Source organism: Oncorhynchus nerka, linkage group LG9a (assembly GCF_034236695.1).
Source record: "Oncorhynchus nerka isolate Pitt River linkage group LG9a, Oner_Uvic_2.0, whole genome shotgun sequence".
Taxonomy (NCBI): domain Eukaryota; kingdom Metazoa; phylum Chordata; class Actinopteri; order Salmoniformes; family Salmonidae; genus Oncorhynchus; species Oncorhynchus nerka.
Genome location: NC_088404.1, coordinates 17798530 through 17818711, shown reverse-complemented (window position 1 = coordinate 17818711; position 20182 = coordinate 17798530). Strand labels below are relative to the sequence as shown.

The 20182-nt window shown below is 44.2% G+C and overlaps 2 protein-coding genes across 4 annotated transcripts in view; both read left to right on the top strand.

Annotated features, from left to right (window-relative positions):
• Nucleotides 1–3335, top strand: part of LOC115133977 (receptor-type tyrosine-protein phosphatase beta-like) — a 39284-nt gene extending 35949 nt beyond the window's left edge. For all 3 annotated transcript variants that reach the window (XM_065022379.1, XM_029667457.2, XM_065022381.1), the window contains 4 exons: nucleotides 1147–1310; nucleotides 1594–1729; nucleotides 1850–1970; nucleotides 2397–3335. In XM_065022379.1, coding sequence (XP_064878451.1) covers nucleotides 1147–1310; nucleotides 1594–1729; nucleotides 1850–1970; nucleotides 2397–2419 — 444 coding nt within the window. In that variant the 3' untranslated portion in view covers nucleotides 2420–3335. The remainder of the gene's footprint in view (nucleotides 1–1146; nucleotides 1311–1593; nucleotides 1730–1849; nucleotides 1971–2396) is intronic.
• A 145-nt stretch (nucleotides 3336–3480) lies between these two features.
• On the top strand, nucleotides 3481–16974 carry LOC115133976 (fibroblast growth factor receptor substrate 2-like). Its single transcript, XM_029667452.2, is given in 8 exon segments — nucleotides 3481–3588; nucleotides 4408–4507; nucleotides 4653–4744; nucleotides 4986–5172; nucleotides 6324–6443; nucleotides 7147–7310; nucleotides 15337–15394; nucleotides 15397–16974. Coding segments are annotated over 6 exon segments (1671 nt in total). The 5' UTR covers nucleotides 3481–3588; nucleotides 4408–4507; nucleotides 4653–4678; the 3' UTR covers nucleotides 16473–16974.
• Nucleotides 16975–20182: the final 3208 nt, after the last annotated feature.

The window sequence follows — 20182 nt, the reverse complement described above, 5'->3', positions numbered from 1 at the left end:
GGTGAAACAATGCAATTAGTCTGGGTAGCCATTTGACTAGATGTTCAGGAGTCTTATGGCTTGGGAGTAGAAGTTGTTTAGAAGCCTCTTGGACCTAGACTTGGCGCTCCGGTACCGCTTGCCGTGCACCGCCTGGTATAGAGGTCCTGGATGGCAGGAAGCTTGGCCCCAGTGATGTACTGGGCCGTTCGCACTACCCTCTGTAGTGCCTTGCGGTTGCCATACCAGGCAGTGATGCAACCCGTCAGGATGCTCCCAATAGTGCAGCTGCAGAACCATTTGAGGATCTGAGGACCCATGACAAATATTTTCAATTTCCTGGGGAATAGGTTTTGTTGTGTCCGCTTCACGACTGTCTTGGTGTGCATGGACCATGTTAGTTTGTTGGTGATGTGGACACAAAGGAACTTGAAGCTCTCAACCTGCTCCACTGCAGCCCCGTCGATGAGAATGGGGGCGTGTTTGGTCCTCTTTTTCTGTAGTCCACAATCATCTCCTTTGTCTTGATCACGTTGAGGGAGAGGTTGTTGTCCTGGCACCACACGGCCCTGTCTCTAACCTCCTTCCTATAGGCGGGCTCGTTGTTGTCTGTGATTAGGCCTACCACTGTTGTGTCATCGGCACATTTAATGATGGTGTTGGACTCGTGCCTGGCCGTGCAGTCATGAGTGAACAGGGAATACAGGAGGGGCTGAGCACGCACGCCTGAGGGGCCCCTGTGTTGAGGATCAGCGTGGCGGATGTGTTGTTACCTACCTTTACCACCTGGGGGAGGCCCGTCAGGAAGTCCAGGATCCAGTTGCAGAGGGAGGTGTTTAGTTCCAGGGTCCTTTGAGGGCACTATGGTGTTGAATAAGTAGCTAGCTGTGTGTACACTCTTAGAAAAAAGGGTTCCAAAAGGGATCTTCGGCTGTCCACATAGGAGAGCCCTTTTTGGTTCCAGGAAGAACCCTATTTTGTTCCAGGTAGAAGTCTTTTGGGCTCCATGTAGAACCCTCTGTGGAAAGGGTTCTAAATGGAAGCAAAAATGGTTCTTCAAAGGGTTATCCTATGGGGACAGCTGAAGAACCCTTTAAGGTTTTTTCTAAAAGTGTAGTCAGCCCCTAGTAAGTCTCTCTTTCCAGCTGTGTCCTGTCTTCCATGCAGGAGGACCAGTTGAACTACTCCAGGGTGGTGCGTCAGTTCCACTACACGGTGTGGCCTGACCACGGCGTCCCAGAGACCACCCAGTCACTCATCCAGTTTGTCAGGACTGTCAGGGACTACATCAACAGGACCTCCGGGTCTGGGGCTACCGTGGCTCACTGCAGGTGGGTCCCCAACTCCCTAGGTCACCCATTCAACACAAAACAACACTCTAGGACACACTGAGATATAGTGTATTGTCTTCCCTGAAGAAACGGTTATAGCTACAGCATGCAGTAATGACCAGGGTTGAGGTCAGTTCAATTTCAGTTCAAAAGAAATTGACTGAAATTATGTAGTCAAATTATATTTATCATCTCCGTTTGGGTAGAGTGACTAAAATGTATCTGGCCTCCGACCCTCTCTCTCTTTCTTTCTCTCTCTGTCTCCCTCTCCTCCCTATGACAGTGCTGGCGTGGGCCGCACAGGCACCTTCATATCCCTGGACAGAGTGCTGCAGCAGCTGGACACCAAGGACACAGTGGACATCTACGGAGCTGTCTTCGACCTGCGCCTCCACCGCTCACACATGGTTCAGACTGAGGTGAGACTGTCTGTTGGGGTCCACTGGCTGTGTGTGTGTGTGAACCCCAGAACCCATGTTATGTAATAACATATCCTGTAATAACAGTTATATTTCTGGATGTGGTAATTTTCTTTCCAGTGCCAGTATGCTTACTTGCACCAGTGTGTGAGGGACGTCCTCCGAGCCAGGAAGCTTCGCAGTGAGCAGGAGAACCCCCTCTACCCTATCTATGAGAATGTGAACCCTGACCCCCAACGAGGTAAACCCTCACATTCCTTAGAACTCTCTGTATTGTAGTTCATAATTGGAAGACATCACAGATGATCTATTCTTTCAAATATTAGCCTGGTGCATGGTCTGTTTGTGCTTAGCCAACTCCTGTCTGTGTTAGTAATATAATATACGCCATTTAGCAAATGCTTTTATCCAAAGAGACTTAGTTATGCTTGTATACATTGTATGTATGGGTGGTCCCGGGAATCAAACCCACTATCCTAGTGTAGCAAATGTGTATGACATGGCAAAGATAGTAGAGATGGCTACAACACAAACAGTGTATAAGACCAGGTTACTTAATAAGCAACTCTTTCAAACACACAATGCAGCTATGGTAGCACATATCTATGAGGTTTGGTAGTTGGCTGTCATCACAAATGATATTTTTTGTTTGTTTTTTTGCCTACAGATATGGTATATGCCAGTTATTAAAGATTGTAAGGACTACTGAAGGAGAGAAACAAAGAAAACAGTTTGTACTTTCACAAGTATAGCACTGCAGGGATACGTGGCAATTTTATTTTTCTACTATTTTTGTTGATTGTTCTTTCCAGATATTATGAAATATAATAAAATGTATAGCTATTTAATTATATCAGATATGAAGTTTAACTGAATTGTATATACATGTCTTATATCTGTGTGTTTGTGTATATGCTTTACATTTGCATTGTTGGCATTTGTACACAGTTTTTTCATTTTTTTTGTTAAGCTATATTTGCACATTGTTATGTGGCACAGACCAAAAAACATTATACACCAAAAACTGTAAAAAATCTAATAATACATCAATCAAATTCATATAACAGTATTCACATATTCAATAAGTGTATAGGCTACTGTAACTTTCACAAGTCACTTTTCTGAAATGTTAGACAAAAATTATTTCTGTTTGAAGTTACACTTATTTTCATAAGCACTGAGGACATACATAAATATATGATATATGTATGTAGATGAATACATTATACATGTATTTGTAGATATTGTATAATTGTGATATATCGCTTGAATATAAAAAAGGATTATCATATGCGTTATGAAAGCACACCGTGTATGTTGTGTAATCCACATTTGTGTGTAGCCTATGTAAAATAAGAATGATGTATTTTATCATCATGTCATGGAACTACAAATCACACATCTGCAAATCCACAACCCTACATTGTCAACATGACTGTAATCATATGAGTGAATGATTGGATTCTGTGAATCGTTACACAAATTATAGTAGTTACTGAATGCAGTTTTCCCATGTTGCAATCAATGTAAGCCTGTAATAATATCAAGATGAGGGAATTAATATATTCTTCAAGTGTTTCAATAAAATACTTACATAACTGAAAAATATATAATTGCTTTAATGTTTTATTCATATTATTATGTATCTATGATTCATTGTCAATATTGATGTATGCTGGAGTCATGATTTGGTGGGATGCCACCAAGAGTAACAAACCTCATCCCCGCGCGTGCGCAGTTCACCACATCGAAAATGATTGCCTCAAACTCTCGGAAGTTTAGCCAAGTTGCTGTGATGTAGCTGGCCAGCTAGCTAGCTACATACATAACAACGTTAGTTAAAAGACGGTGCGACTAAGGTAAAATAGCTTATTTTATTGTTCCACTCTATATCGAGACATAACGGATTATACATGGAATTACACCAATTTGCGTTCGAAAACAAGAATGGTAGCCACCTTTGGAAGAAGTTGTGATTGTTTTTTTTGGCGCTTTAGCAACCCAGAGGAAGGATGGTGGAGTTGAGCTAACACAACAGGCTAACGCTGGCTTAATATGCTATAGCAGAGCTAGCTAGCTTGGTTGCGATCGTTTGTGTCTGAAACGTTTGGAAGAACTACCCCATCCATTTGCCAGGGACTCGTATGTATCCGTTAATGTATTAGCAAATAGATGCATTTGATTCAGCTTAGTTTTTCACCAATTACTAATTAGCTAGCTAACGTTAGTTATCTTGGCTAGTAAAGTTAGGACTTAACCACCGTCCTCACGAGTCCGGAGAGCTAGCTAACTAGTTAGCCAGAAAGCTACACGTGAAGGTGCTACCCTAGTTTGTCCACACCACGTCTAACCAATAGATGAAGACACTATCGCTAAATTAACAATTCTATTAGTCATACCGTTTCATATCAATGAGGTAACTAAGGCAAAAATCTGTAATCAAATCTCATTTAAAAAAGCTTTGGCCCATGCTACTACAATGGAGTTAGCCACCGTAGCTAGCTAATGAGCTTTCCTAGCTAGCGAACGTTACATTTTTAAAAACTTGGAAGACACAAAGGCTAACTAGCTAGCTAACTCAAATTGTATCACACACTAGCTTGCTAGATCATCAGTTGTCAAATGTATTCGTCCAGCTAGCTACCTAACTTGTCTGACAGTAAACTAAATGTGTGCAGGGCAGGCCCACATTTTATGTTGGCATAGCAGATAAAGCATCATGACTGCTCCTCCTCAGCCTCGGAGGAAAGAACCAGGGATACTGGTGGCTGGATCTAGGTAAGAAAGAAACCCTCTGTTAATAAAGAGTTTGTCACTTTGTCTCTTTCACATCAATCACATGTAGCTAACTACAACTCCATGATGTTCATTCGCTCACTGACACTGTATTGGCTCTAATGGTTTCACATTCCTTATCCCCCAGACATCAGATGGTGCTCTGAAGAAGCCATGGGAAGCTGCTTGAGCTGTCCAGAGAAGGAGTCAATCCCAGATAATCATCAAACCAAATTTAAGGTTGGTCTCTTGATCTGTTACAACAATCCTACTTCAATGGTGGGCCATTGCCGAGCTAAGTCAACCCAAATTCTAGGTATGACAGATTTCGCAACATGTAAAAAACAATCTATGGACTTCCCACCTGAATTAATGGGAAATATTGTTTTCACAATGAATACCATCTTCAGTGCATTGCAGTGTAGACATGTTTGTGTTGACTGACACAGAGTGTTGTCTAAAGTTATTGTTCTGTTGCCAGGTGATAAATGTGGATGATGATGGGAACGAGCTGGGCTCGGGCGTGATGGAGCTGACAGAGGCAGAGCTGGTCCTCCACACCCATCGCCGTGACGATGTTAGGTGGCCTTACATGTGCCTGCGTCGCTATGGCTACGACTCCAACCTCTTCTCATTCGAGAGTGGCCACCGCTGCAAGACGGGACCAGGTCAACTAATAGAGATTTCCATTCCACACAATTATTGTTTTAACTGATTTTATTGTTGATTCTTTATTTGTCACTCCAAAGCTAACTAACGTATGTGGTGCCTCAGCTGCCTGGGCAGGAGTATACATACAACGGTGTAATAATGTTGAAAATGTTATACACAGTGTTGTGGATCTAACATGAACCATGGTAAACATCAGAATACATTGAATCACATCTGCAACTAGGTCCATTAGGCCCCAACAACATCAGCTTTGTTGTTGATATATTGACTTGGACCTGTCGTTGATTATGCTGCAATGCCAATGACACATATGTCTGTGTGGTTATTTTTGGACTCCATCCATGCTTTCAAAAGGATGAGGACTGGTGGTGAGAGAGAGGGAGGGGTGGGGGTGGTTACTATGGGTTCCGGTAAGTCACACTCCTTGTGTTCCCACCTCATGCTGTGATGATGAATGACATAATACTGTGATTACCAGAAATATTAGTCAGAAATATAATCATTATGCCATCGTTGACTTAAGTATGGATTGGATGTCCATTTTACTGATAATATTTTTGTGGTTACAGTATTGATGCCTGTGTCTGACTCTGTGTGGTGTTGTGCTGTGAGAGGGAGTTTTTTTGTTTGTTTTGTTGCACAAGTAGAGCAAAGCTGTGTGTTCTGTGTTTTCTCTTTGTGCGTTATGCTGTACTTATGGTAGTTCCTAATCAAATTTTATTTGTCACACATACACATGGTTAGCAGATGTTAATGCGAGTGTAGCGAAATGCTTGTGCTTCTAGTAATTCCACAACTACTACCTAGTAAAGGGATAAAGAATGTGTTCCTTATTGATATTTTGCTATCTTTTCCTTGTCCTTTATCTCTACCACTCTGTTGCCTTCCCCTACCTAGTCCATTTAGATCAGTGATCACACGGTAGACAAGGGCATAAGTTTGAAGACCCGATAAATGTACAAACCTTTTGTAAACATGAAGGTCTAAGCAGTGCTGATAGTGGTTGTGCGTCTCAATTGTCTGTATTGCGGTCGTGCGCCCATATGTGATTCCTGGGTTGTTTTTTGACTGCAATTTCACTGTTTTGACTGCAGTTTGGCTGTGTTTTATTTGTTTCTTGTCTTTGCATTTGTTTGTGTGTTTTTAGGGATCTTTGCCTTCAAGTGTGTGCGGGCAGAGGAGATCTTCAATATGCTGCAGGAGGTAATGCACAGCCACAGCATCAGTGTGGTGGAGGAGGCCGTGCTGGAGGCCAACCACCAGTCTGGTAAGACCTTATTCATCCTACAACTAGAAGTGGCCCAATTATGAATACTTCTTCCCATACTTGCAATGACCTGAAATGCCCATTGCCATATATACAACACGAAAATATATATGATTTCCATGTTGCCGGACATTTGAGAAATGTACTGGACCCGCATTGGGTGCGTAACCTGATTAGGGTACCCCCACCCCAGTGCTCAGAATGACAGAAATCGCATTTAGAATAAGGTCATTCAAATTAGCAGAACATGCAAGTCTAGGATGCAACAATGTGCGGTCCGGTCCTTCTTACCCAATTCTGATGTGCTCTTTGAACATGTTAGAATAACTGTCCACGTTTACTTTTCCTTAATTTTAAATTTTACCTTTATTTAACTAGGCAAGTCAGTTAAGAACAAATTGTTATTTTCAATGACGGCCTAGGAAAAGTGGGTTCGTTCTGCCTTGTTCAGGGCAGAACGACAGATTTGTAACTTGTCAGCTGGGGGATTCGAACTTGCAACCTTCCGGTTACTAGTCCAACGCTCTAACCACTAGGCTACCCTGCCGCCAATCACTAGAATATGTCAATCTACTATAGTTGAAAAGTTTAGGCTACCTACTCTTTTGTTTAGCTTGTCGAGAAAGAAATGGCCTGTTCCAAATAGTCTCTGGGACATTGTCCCCACTGACCCCCAGTTCTTCCCTTCTCTATGTCTATCTAGCTCTGGGCTACTCTGTCCCCACCGTGCCCAATGGTGTCACCCGGATCCCTTCGGTGGGCGACACCCCCTCGCACCCCTCCACGCGCCACCCGTCTGTGGCCAGCACCCGCCTGCCCTCGGTGGGAGAGGAGTCCTCACACCCCCTGCTAGTGGCTGATGATGCGGTGAGAGAGCAACTCAACACCAAACTATATATTTTTTCTGGATAAAAGGGGCTTAGGTGGAGGCCTAGGTTTACCTCCACTGTACTCACATCCTACCATACCCTTGTCTGTACATTATGCCCTGAATCTATTCTACCACGCCCAGAAATCTGCTCCTTTTATTCTCTGTTCCCAACGCATTAGATGACCAGTTCTTATAGCCTTTAGCTGTATCCTTATCCTACTCCTCCTCTGTTCATCTGGTGATGTAGAGGTTAACCCAGGCCCTGTAGACCCCAGTACCACACCTATTCCCCAGGCGCTATCATTTGTTGACTTCTGTAACTGTAAAAGCCTTGGTTTCATGCATGTTAACAACAGAAGCCTCCTCCCTAAGTTTGTTTTACTCACTGCTTTAGCACACTCCGCCAACCCTGATGTCCTAGTCGTGTCTGAATCCTTAGGAAGGCCACCAAATATCCTGACATTTCCATCCCTAACTATAACATTTTCTGCCAGGATAGAACTGCCAAAGGGGGCGGGGTCGCAATCTACTACAGAAATAGCCTGCAGAGTTCTGTCATGCTATCCAGGTCTGTGCCCAAACAGTTCAAGCTTCTACTTCTAAAAATCCACGTTTCCAGAAATAAGTCTCTCACCGTTGCTGCTTGCTATAGACCCCCCTCAGCCCCCAGTTGTGCCCTGGACACCATATGCGAATTGATTGCCCCCCATTTATCTTCAGAGTTCGTACTGTTAGGTGACCTAAACTGGGATATGCTTAACACCCCGGCCGTCCTACACTCTAAGCTAGATGCGCTCAATCTCACACAAATTATCAATGAAACTACCAGGTACAACCCCAAATCCGTAAACACGGGCACCCTAATAGATATCATCCTGACCAACCTGCCCTCTAAATACACCTCTGCTGTCTTCAACCAGGATCTCAGCCTCATTGCCTGCGTCTGTAAATCGACCTGGCCTGGGTATCCTGGAAGGATATTGACCTCATCCTGTCAGTGGAGGATGCCTGGTTATTCTTTAAAAGTGCTTTCATCACCAGCTTCAATAAGCATGCCCTGTTCAAAAAAGAACTAAGAACAGATATAGCCCTTGGTTCACTCCAGACTGCCCTTGACCAGCACAAAAACATCCTGTGGCGTACTGCATTAGCATCGAATAGCCCCCGTGATATGCAACTTTTCAGGGACGTTACGAACCAATATACACAGACAGTTAGGAAAGCATAGGCTAGCTTTTTCAAACAGAAATTAGCATCCTGCGGCACAAACTCCAAAATGTTCTGGGACACTGTAAAGTCCATGGAGAATAAGAGCACCTCCTCCCAGCTTCCCACTGCACTGAGGCTAGGAAGCAATGTCATCACCGATAAATCCACGATAATCGATAATTTCAATAAGCATTTTTCTAGGGCTGACCATGCTTTCCACCTGGCTACCCCTACCCCGACCAACAGCAACTTGCACAAGCCCCCACCCGCTTTTCCTTCACCCAAATCCAGATAGCTGATGTTCTGAAAGAGCTGCAAAATGTGGACCCCTACAAATCATCTAGGCTAGACAATCTGAACCCTCTCTTTCTAAAATTATCCTCCGCAATTGTTGCAGCCGCAATTACTAGCCTGCTCAACTCACTTTCGTATCGTCTGAGATCCCTAGCGATTGGAAAGCTGCCGCGGTCATCCCCCTCTTCAAAGGGGGAGAAACTCTAGACCCAAACTGTTATAGACCTACAGTTGAAGTCGAAAGTTTACATACACTTAAGTTGGAGTCATTAAAACTCATTTTTCAACCACTCCACAATTCTTTTGTGAACAAAATATAGTTTTGGCAAATCGGTTAGAACATCTACTTTGTGCATGACACAAGTAATTTTTCAAACAATTGTTTAGAGATTAATTAACTTATAATTCATAGTATCACAATTCCAGTGGGTCAGAAGTTTACATACACTAAGTTGACTGCCTTTAAACAGCTTGGAAAATTCCAGAAAATGATGTCATGGCTTTAGATGCTTCTGATTTGCGAATTGACATAATTTGAGTCAATTGGAGGTGTACTTGTTGATGTATTTCAAGGCCTACCTTCAAACTCAGTGCCTCTTTGCTTGACATCATGGGAAAATCAAAAGAAATCAGCCAAGACCTCAGAAAAACAAATTGTAGACCTCCACGAGTCTGGTTCATCCTTGAGAGCAATTTCCAAATTCCTGACGGTACCACGTTCATCTGTACAAACAATAGTAAGTATAAACACCATGGGACCACGCAGCCGTCATACCGCTCAGGGAGGAGACACGTTCTGTCTCCTAGAGATGAACGTACTTTGGTGTGAAAAGTGCAAATTAATCCCAGAACAACAGCAAAGGCCCTTGTGAAGATGCTGGAGGAAACGGGTACAAAAGTATCTATATCCACAGTAAAACGAGTCCTATATTGACATAACCTGAAAGGCCGCTCAGCAAGGTAGAAGCCACTGCTCCAAAACCGTCATAAAAAAGCAAGACTACGGTTTGCAACTGCACATGGGGACAAGGATCGTACTTCTTGGAGAAATGACCTCTGGTCTGATGAATTGTTTGGCCATAATGACCATCGTTATGTTTGGAGGAAAAAGGGGGAGGCTTGCAAGCCGAAGAACACCATCCCAACCGTGAAGAATGGGGGTGGCAGCATCATGTTGTGAGGGTGCTTTGCTGCAGGAGGGACTGGTGCACTTCACAAAATAGATGGCATCATGAGGAAGGAAAATGATGAGGATATATTGAAGCAACATCTCAACACATCAGTCAGGAAGTTAAAGCTTGGTCGCAAATGGGTCTTCCAAATGGACAATGACCCCAAGCATACTTCCAAAGTTGTTGCAAAATGGCAACAAAGTCAAGGTATTGGAGTGGCCATCATAAAGCCCTGACCTCAATCCTATAGAAAATGTGTGGGCAGAACTGAAAAAGTGTGTGCGAGCAAGGAGGCCTACAAACCTGACTGTTACACCAGCTCTGTCAGGAGGAAAGGGCCAAAATTCACCCAAATTATTGTGGGAAGCTTGTGGAAGGCTACCTGAAACATTTGACCCAAGTTAATGCTACACTAAATTAGTTTTTAGTATGTAAACTTCTGACCCACTGGGAATGTGGTGAAAGAAATAAAAGCTGAAATAATTTTTTTGTACTATTATTCTTTTCACATTCTTAAAATAAGTGGTGATCCTAACTGGCCTAAGACAGGGAATTTTTACTGCATTTAAATGTCAGGAATTGTGAAAAACTGAGTTTAAATGTGTTTGGCTAAGGTGTGTGTAAACTTCCAACTTCAACTGTATATCCATCTTGTCCTGCCTTTCTAAAGTCTTCGAAAGCCAAGTTAACAAAACAGATCACCGACCATTTCAAATCCCACTATACCTTCTCCGTTATGCAATCTGGTTTCCGAGCTGGTCATGGGTGCACCGCAGCTGCGCTCAAGATCATAAATGATATAACCGCCATCGATAAAAGACGATACTGTGCAGCCGTATTCATCACCCTGGCCAAGGCTTTCGACTCTGTCAATCACTGCATTCTTATCGGCAGACTCAACAGCCTTGGTTTCTCAAATGACTGCCTCGCCTGGTTCACCAACTACTTCTCAGAGTTCAGTGTGTCAAATCGGAGGGCCTGTTGTCCAGACCTCTGGCAGTCTCTATGGGGGTGCCGCAGGGTTAAATTCTCGGGCCAACTATTTTCTCTGTGTATATCAATGATGTCGCTCTTGCTGCTGCTACCCTCGTAAAAATCCTACCGATCCTTGACTTCGGCGATGTCATTTACAAAATAGCCTCCAACACTCTACTCAGCTAATTGGATGTAGTTTATCACAGTGCCATCTGTTTTGTCACCAAAGCCCCATATACTACCCACCACTGCGACCTCTATGCTCTCGTTGACTGGCCCTCACTTCATATTCGTCGCCAAACCCACTGGCCGCAGGTCATCTATAAGTCTTTGCTAGGTTAAGCCCCACCTTATGTCAGCTCACTGGTCACCATAGCAACTCTCACTTGTAGCACGTGCTCCAGCAGGTTTATTTCACTGGTCATCCCCCAACTCTTACTTTGGCCTCCTTTCCTTCCAGTTCTCTGTTGCCAATGACTGGAACGAATTGCAAAAATCACTGAAGCTGGAGACTTATCTCCCTCACTAATAATTTAATAATCAGCTGTCAGAGCAGCTTACCAATCACTGCACCTGTACACCGCCCATCTGTAAATAGCACACCTAACTACCTCATCCCCATATTGTTATTTATTTTTGTTCTTTTGCACCCCATTATCTCCACTTGCACATCTATCATTCTAGTCTTAATGCTAAATTGTAATTATTTCGCCACTATGGCCTATTTATTGCCTTATTTCCTTAATCTTACTACATTTGCACACACTGTATATAGATTTTTCTATTGTGTAATTGACTGTACGTCTGTTTATTCCATGTGTAACTCTGTTGTTTGTGTCACACTTTATCTTGGCCAGGTTGCAGTTGTAAATGAGAACTTGTTCTCAACTGGCCTACCTGGTTAAATAAAGGTTAAATAAAAAAATTACTTAAAAAAAAAAAATAATGAACCCGAACGACGTTGGGCCAATCTCAGCCGGGTGTGATAGTCTGGAATCGATCCAGGGTCTGTAGTGACGCCTCTAGCATTGAGATACAGTGCCTTACACCGCTGCACCACTCAGGAGCCCCTTTTTATTCTCAAAGATATTGTAAAAGATATGTAGGTTCATTATCTTTCTGCATACTTTATAACTGGATTTATTATTTTTGTTACACTGTTTGGACTTAAGCGACCTGAAATAACACTTAGGCAGCCCGCACAAAACATGTAATGGCAGAAAACTCCCTTCAAACACATTAACATCTGAGGGAATAGAATAAGGCCAGCACACTGAAATACTCCAGCCCCTATAGCTTTATATACTGAGTGTACAAAACATTAGGAACATCTTCCTTATATTGTGTTGCACCCCCTTTTGCCCTCACAACAGCCTCAATTCATCTGGGCATGGACTCTACATGGTGTCAAGTGTTCCACAGAGATGCTGGCCCATGTTGACACCAATCCTTCCCAAAGTTGTGTCAGGTTGGTTGGATGTCCTTAGGGTGGTGGACCATTCTTGATACACATGGCAAACTGTTGAGCGTGAAAAACCCCATCTGTGTTGAAGTTCTTGACACACTCAAACCGGTGCGCTTGGCACCTACTACCATACCCCGTTCAAAGGCACTTAAATCTTTTGTCTGGCCCATTCCCCTCTGAATAGCATACACACAGTCCATGTCTCAAGTCTTACAAATCCTTCTTTAACCTGTCTCCTCCCCTTCGTCTACACTGATTGAAGTGGATTTAACAAGTGACATCACTAAGGGATCACCTGGATTCCCCTGGTCAGTCTGTCATGGAAAGAACTGATGTTCCTAATGTTTTGTGCACAGTGTAGATGAAACAAGACCTCTCAATAGAAATGTTTGAGTTGTTTGGCAGAGCACATTTTGAGGTCTCCTAGACCAGGGGTTCTCAAACCTTTTGTCTGGGGGTACCTTTTTGTGAAAGAAAATTCAACAGGGACCCTCTCAAAATCAAAACACAACTTGTGTTAGATAAAAATGGCATATAAGGAGTTTTACTATGACTCCGGCAGTGCATGGCTGGACGAACCAAGGCTCAGGCCACGGGAAGGAACATTTTAAAGGCCTGCGCCAGAGCATTAAAAAACAAACAGTTTTCAAGCTAATTTCCTGCGTTCTATACATTTTGTCATGGGGCAGAGACATTTTTTGTTGTTGCAGATTTAAAGCTGCTATCTTAAAATTTGACACATTTTACCATGACGGAGAAAATTGAGCAGTTTTAAAGTTTAAACTACAGTGCATTTCTTTTTTGGGGGGGATACGGTTGGATAATGTATAATTGGGGGAGTTACTATGGATACCAATATCCCTGTGAGCCTCCCAGGCCCATGTTGCTCAGGGTTAAGAACATACATTGTAGATGAATAATATTACCTGGATCCAACTTTTTTTCTCTCACTGGGATATCTACTGTCCCAGACAGGGTTCAGTTTTTAAATGCAGGGCCTCTCTATATTAATCTATTAATAGGCTAGATTTGGTTATAATGACTCAGTTCATTCGGAAAGCATGTTTCTACAACCTGATTGGAATCCACCTGTGGGAAATTCAATCTATTGGACATGATTTGGAAAGGCACACACTTGTCTATATAAGGTCCCACAGTTGACAGTGCATGTCAGAGCAAAAACCGATCTATGAGGTCAAAGGAATTGTCTGTAGAGCTCCGAAACAGGATTGTATCGAGGCACAGATCTGGGGAAGGGTACCAAAATAATTCTGCCGCATTGAAGAGGTCCCCAAGAACACAGGGGCCCCTATCATTTTTAAATGGAAGATGTTTGGAATGTCCGAAATAATCTTCCTAGAGCTGGCCGCCCTGCCAAACTGAGCAATTGTGGGAGAAGGGCCTTTGTCAGGGAGGTGACCAAGAACCCGATGGCCACTGACAGAGCTTCAGAGTTCCTATGTGGAAATGGGAGAACCTTCCAGAAGAACAACCATCTCTGCAGCACTCCACTAATCAGGCCTTTATGGTAAAGTGGCCAGACGGAAGCCACTCCTCAGTAAAAGGCACGTGACAGCCCACTTGGAGATTCTCTGGTCTGATGAATCGAAGATTGAACTCTTTGGCCTGAATGCCAAGCGTCATGTCTAGAGGAAACCTGGCACCATCCCTACGGTGAAGCATGGTGGTGGCAGCATCATGCTATGGAGATCTTTTTCAGAGGCAGGGACCAAGCAAAGTACAGACACAGCTTGAGAGGATCTGCAGAGAAGAATGGGAGAAACTCCCCAAATACAGGTGTGCCAAGCCTGTAGTGCCATACCCAAGAAGACTCGAGGCTGTAATCACTGACAAAGTACTGAGTAAAGTATCTGAATACTTATGTAAATGTGATATAATTATTTGTATTTTTTTATATATTTGCAAACATTTTGAAAACCCTTTTTGTTTTTGTTTAAAAAATATATATATTTTACAATAAGTCTGTAATGTAACAAAATATGGAAAAGGTTAACGGGTCTGAATACTTTCCAAATGCGCTGGATGTGAAAATGGCGCGTTTCTGTTTCCTAGTAAAAAATAGAGTATAAGTGTTTCCAATGACAAACCAATTAGTTGGCCATTTTTACTCATAATTGGTTCAAATCACATGATGCACACGGATGTCATTGGAAACACTTATCTTCCTCTATCTAACATAGAAACACACTATTTGCACATATGTTGCTGTTGGGGTGGTGCTGGAGATGATGAATATGAAATTCCCATTAAGCTGTTCTGCTTTCCAAACAAGATATGGACCTTGCTACAGTAGGCTAGCCAAGACAAATGCTAGGTGTCTTTGTAGCTTTCTTTTGGCAGTAGCCACTACTGAAGGTTTACTTCTATAAATCACTTTCCCTAAAATAATATCAGTAGGTAGATTGATGGGTGATTATTTTTGTTCTGGACAGCTCGCGTGTGCTGTGTCAAGGAATCCAACTCATGTACTGTTTGAGTGCTTGAGAAGTTGTGACCTGTGGGAGCGTTGTGGTGCGTCAATGAATGGCCAATCATATTGTTAAAATACAAATAGCATGACTTTTCCGTGTGTAGTCTAGTCTTCAATGGTGGACTGTGACAGAGTAGGTAAATGTGGAACTGGAATGTTAAAATGCGCGGAGAAGTTACTGGTTATTGTTTTTACTGGCCCCGGCCATAATGTTGGACTCTGATTACATTGTGTTGTATTACACCCACTAAACGTATTCCATGGATCCCTTGGCCAAAATAATGTTCATGTAAATTGAGAACCCTGTCCTAGACTAAAGAGAACATCCACTGTGACATTGATGGGTAATATGTAAAAGCTGCAGAGTTGGTGTGATGACGATGTTATATTAACCCCGTCTCCTGATCCGTCTACAGATCCACACCTATGTGAACACCACAGGTCTGCTGGATGACCAGCCCAGCCCTCTGACTGCTCCAGCCCCCTGGACAGCCCCGACTCAGGCCAGTCCCAGTGTTCCCCTACACCCCCCCCTCCACGGGTAGCCAGACCAGAGCCTCTGCCCCCCATGCCCCAGCTCCAGGAAGAGCCCCAGGTACTGCTCGAGCCCCTGGGGGTGCGCTTCGTGCTGGGACCCACCCCTGTGCAGAAGAAGATGGCCAAGGGGAAGCAGTCTACTGGGGGTGGAGATGGAGAGGAGGCAGAGGAGGACCCAGAGTCCCCGGATCTCAGAGAGGGGGAGACTAACAGCCACACCGACACACACTGTGCCACAGAGGCCCCAGCCCTACTGGAGGGCCAGTCTCAGCCGCCCCACACACACTCCAACGGCACCTCTGTCTGGGTTACTGCCCCAATAACAGCTCCCCGCCTCCACCGCACGCCCCCCGACACCCTGCAGAATGTCAACAACTCAGCCCAGCGACGCACGGCCCTCTTGGACTATGAGAACCTCCCGGCTCTGCCGCCCGTCTGGGAGACCCGCAAGCCCAGCAACGAGGAGGTGGAGAACAATGGAGGCGGCCAGGGGGGGCTGAAGACGCCATCCCTCAACGGCTACAACCACCACTCCTACTCCCACCCCCTGTCAGCCTACCCCTCTCTTTCAGCCATGGAACCCTCCCGCAACTACGTCAACACAGAGAACGTGACGGCTCCTCTCAGCGCCCGCTGTGCCCCCGACATAGTACGCCGCCGCACCGACGGACCCACCATCTTCAACTTTGACTTCCGCCGGCCGTTGGGGCTGCTGTGTCAGGAGCCTCCCAAGACGCTCAACTACATTGAGGTGGAGATGGAATCTACCACCACCTCTTCATCCGCAGCTGCCAAGGGTGCCTCCTCAGACACCAGCAATCCCCACACACCCCGCACCCCCACCTCGCCGCTGCCACCTACCACCCCCACGCGCCGCACCGAGCTCTACGCCTTCATTGACATCGAGCGCACCGCCGCCATGTCAAGCCTGCAGAAGGCTCGGCCGCGGGACGACGGAACGTCGAGGAAAACGCGGCACAATAGCACGGAGCTGCCCACCAAAAGCACTGTCTGACTGAACGGATCCTCCTGGCACCCTTTTCTACTATGAACCCCTTTAGAAAAAAAATGTGAAGGCAGTCTACACAGGGGACTTTCTTAATAAACACAGGCCATGGAAACATTGGAAATGTATTCAAAGAGACTCCAGAAATCGGTCTTAAATGAGATTTAAACAGACTTTCTGTTGTGTGTGGTTGGTTACCAAAGTAGGTACTTACTTGCGATATACCAATTTATTCCTATGGTAATATAATACCTCTTCTCCTTCACTCATTCTACAGTGCATTTGGGTTGTTTATTATGTTAATAAGACTGGACTGCATTCCTCCTCACCCCCCCTCCCCCCTCTGGTACAAATCAGAATTATTGAACAAAGCATTCCATTTAGCCATTTTGAATGATATGATTCACTACATGCATTGCTGCTGTAATTTCAGTATCTGAGGATTACATGGTACACTACATGTTTCTGACTATGTACACTAGATCCTGGCACAATAAATGTCTGTTCTGTTTTTATGTATTCAACCCATCAATTGCCCCCCCCAACTCTAGTCCTAGATGACCTAGCACTGATTCTAGTACTAAACTAGGTATGAATATACGGCATGTTTCTCTGTCTATGCATTGCTGACGCATGCCAGAGCTTATAACGCCCGGATAGGTATTTTACGAATTGGTAAAACACATAGGTTCTAACAATCTGGTGCACGACGGCACGCCATCATTGGTTGATGCATGGAGCGGGGAACGCAACCCAAGTTTTGATGCAGTTTTGAGACTTGGTATTGGGTATGAGTCGATGTGTAAATGACAGGATGTGATTATGCCATCTGATATCTGTGCAGTTCTAATTTGGCTGTCAGCCCTTCAATTTATGATATTCTTTAGGGACAAGGTTCTTTTTGTGGGTATTTATAGTGGAGCTGTCCCATCACAACAAAAAAAATTGAGCCAGTCAACTCACTAGCCAACTGATTGTTCAAGATGTCACCAATAGTTTTGGAGCTAGGCACAACAGGGTGCCTTTAAAACAATGTTTTTTACAATATGACGGTTAGGGCTCTGTTCGATATGTATCGCGGAAGTTCGACGTTAGTGTGATTGAAACTTCAAAGCAATGTTTCTGCATTTAACGTCAAAGCTGCATATGTCTGCTCAATTAGAAATTACCTTTACATTGATATTACGCTATTTGTAACAATTCAGCAAGCTTTTAAGAGCTACTGCCCCTAAAAACCAACTAATCGATTTGAAAACGACCAGAAACATGTATTAGTTTCAAAATAGTAACTGGGATCATTTTTGACAAAGTCAGTTCCCTTAAACGGAGTTTGGGACACCGCCGGACCGCTCATTATTAGCATTTGCGCGGGTGTAGGTGAACAAGCAGCTGACCCGCACCACTAGTTTGAGTTCGCTGAGAAGGAAGCTAATCATGCGGAATATGTGGTTGGAGTTCGTTGGTCCCCAGTGGTGGTGAGTACTATATACATGTAGCTAGACCATAGACTGATGGTCATTATTGCTAACTAGCTGACGAACGTTATTCTGCCTCAATACCACTCCGATTTGGCTTGGAAACACAAACGTTTCAAAAGAAGGCAAATCATTAGTAGGACACCCATTTTTGTCGTGATTGTGATGTTGCCAGATTGACTAGATGCATTATAACTTTACCCAGTTTACTAAAATTGAGGGGACCACCATATTTTAGCTATTTATTTAGCTAGTAACAGTAACGTCAATGGCAACTTCTCTGAAGTAAATTTGACATATGGCAAAGTTGTTTCATACTAATTATTTAGCAGTGTCATCGTATTTCCATGCCACTATTACATTATCCTCCGAGGTGCAATCCATGTCTTGGGCACAAAAAAATTATGAATGCAGCTGGTGGTACTAGCAAACTAATGTATGACCACAACAGTGTACTAACTAGCAACATGTCACAGTTGGTTGCATAGTATGACGGCGCCACCGGCCTGGAGCCAATCCGTCTAGTTTCCAAATGAGATTACGTTATTTCTCGAGCTATGTTTATAATTGAGGGTTGGTGGATTACGTTAAGGGACATTTCCATTCCCTATATAACACAAGACACTGCGATAACATTCACCCCCCACTGCCGCACCTCATGTAGTAAATTCTCTAATCAGACACTGGGGGTACCAACCATACTCTGGAATTCTTATTTTCACATTGCCAAAACCTCATCATCCCTCAATAACTTCAAGCGAAGACTGGGTCAGCCTGCTGAACCAAACTACTCAGTAATATCCTTCATATAGCCTAACTTTATTTTGTGATTGTTTCAGGTCATTTGTACATTTCATTAGTGTGTTTTTAACTAACCTTTTATTTTTGTATCTAGTTTTTTTGTGGTGAGGTGTTTATTTAAGCTCTTCTAAAATCTGCACACAGTTTATTTTTTAAATATCTGTAAAATGTCCAGCAATGTGATTGCAATGGTTTTAGTGACCGCCAAAAACAATTTCCTTCACTGTTCACTTGCTATTTTCAAAGGTTGTCAGTTACGACCTCAGAATACCTCACAAGTACCCTTGTGACACCTCCGTTGTATCCCTCGACTCCAATGAAAAGGACACGCCATCATAAGGCTTCTGACACAGACGGCTTCGTCAACAACAGGTAAATGTATTACGTGAAAAGTTGCATTAGTAAATACCCGGCTTGATAAGAGTAGGTTAATTACCCAGCCAAGCAGATACTAGTAGTAATTGTGAAGTGCAGTCTTGACTTGTTCAAACCTCAACATTTTTTATCCATTTAACCTTAACTAGGCAAGTCAGTTGAGAACAAATGATGGCCAAACTCTAACGACGCTGGGCCAATTGTGCGCGACCCTATAGGACTTCCGGTTATGATACAGCCTGGAATCAAATCAGGGTCTGTAGTGACTCCTCTAGCACTGAGGTGCAGTGCCTTGAGAGGCCATAGTACCGGTTTGTGTCATATTAGGGTAGGCAACAACATCTCCTCCCCGCTGATCCTCAACACGGGGGCCCCACAAGGGTGCGTTCTGAGCCCTCTCCTGTACTCCCTGTTCACCCACGACTGCGTGGCCACGCACGCCTCCAACTCAATCATCAAGTTTGCGGACGACACAACAGTGGTAGGCTTGATTACCACCAACAACGACGAGACGGCCTACAGGGAGGAGGTGAGGGCCCTCGGAGTGTGGTGTCAGGAAAATAACCTCACACTCAACGTCAACAAAACTAAGGAGATGATTGTGGACTTCAGGAAACAGCAGAGGGAACACCCCCATATCCACATCGATGGAACAGTAGTGGAGAGGGTAGCAAGTATTAAGTTCCTCGGCATACACATCACAGACAAACTGAATTGGTCCACTCACACTGACAGCGTCGTGAAGAAGGCGCAGCAGCGCCTCTTCAACCTCAGGAGGCTGAAGAAATTCGGCTTGTCACCAAAAGCACTCACAAACTTCTACAGATGCACAATCGAGAGCATCCTGGCGGGCTGTATCACCGCCTGGTACGGCAACTGCTCCGCCCTCAACCGTAAGGCTCTCCAGAGGGTAGTGAGGTCTGCACAACGCATCACCGGGGGCAAACTACCTGCCCTCCAGGACACCTACACCACCCGATGTTACAGGAAGGCCATAAAGATCATCAAGGACATCAACCACCCGAACCACTGCCTGTTCACCCCGCTATCATCCAGAAGGCGAGGTCA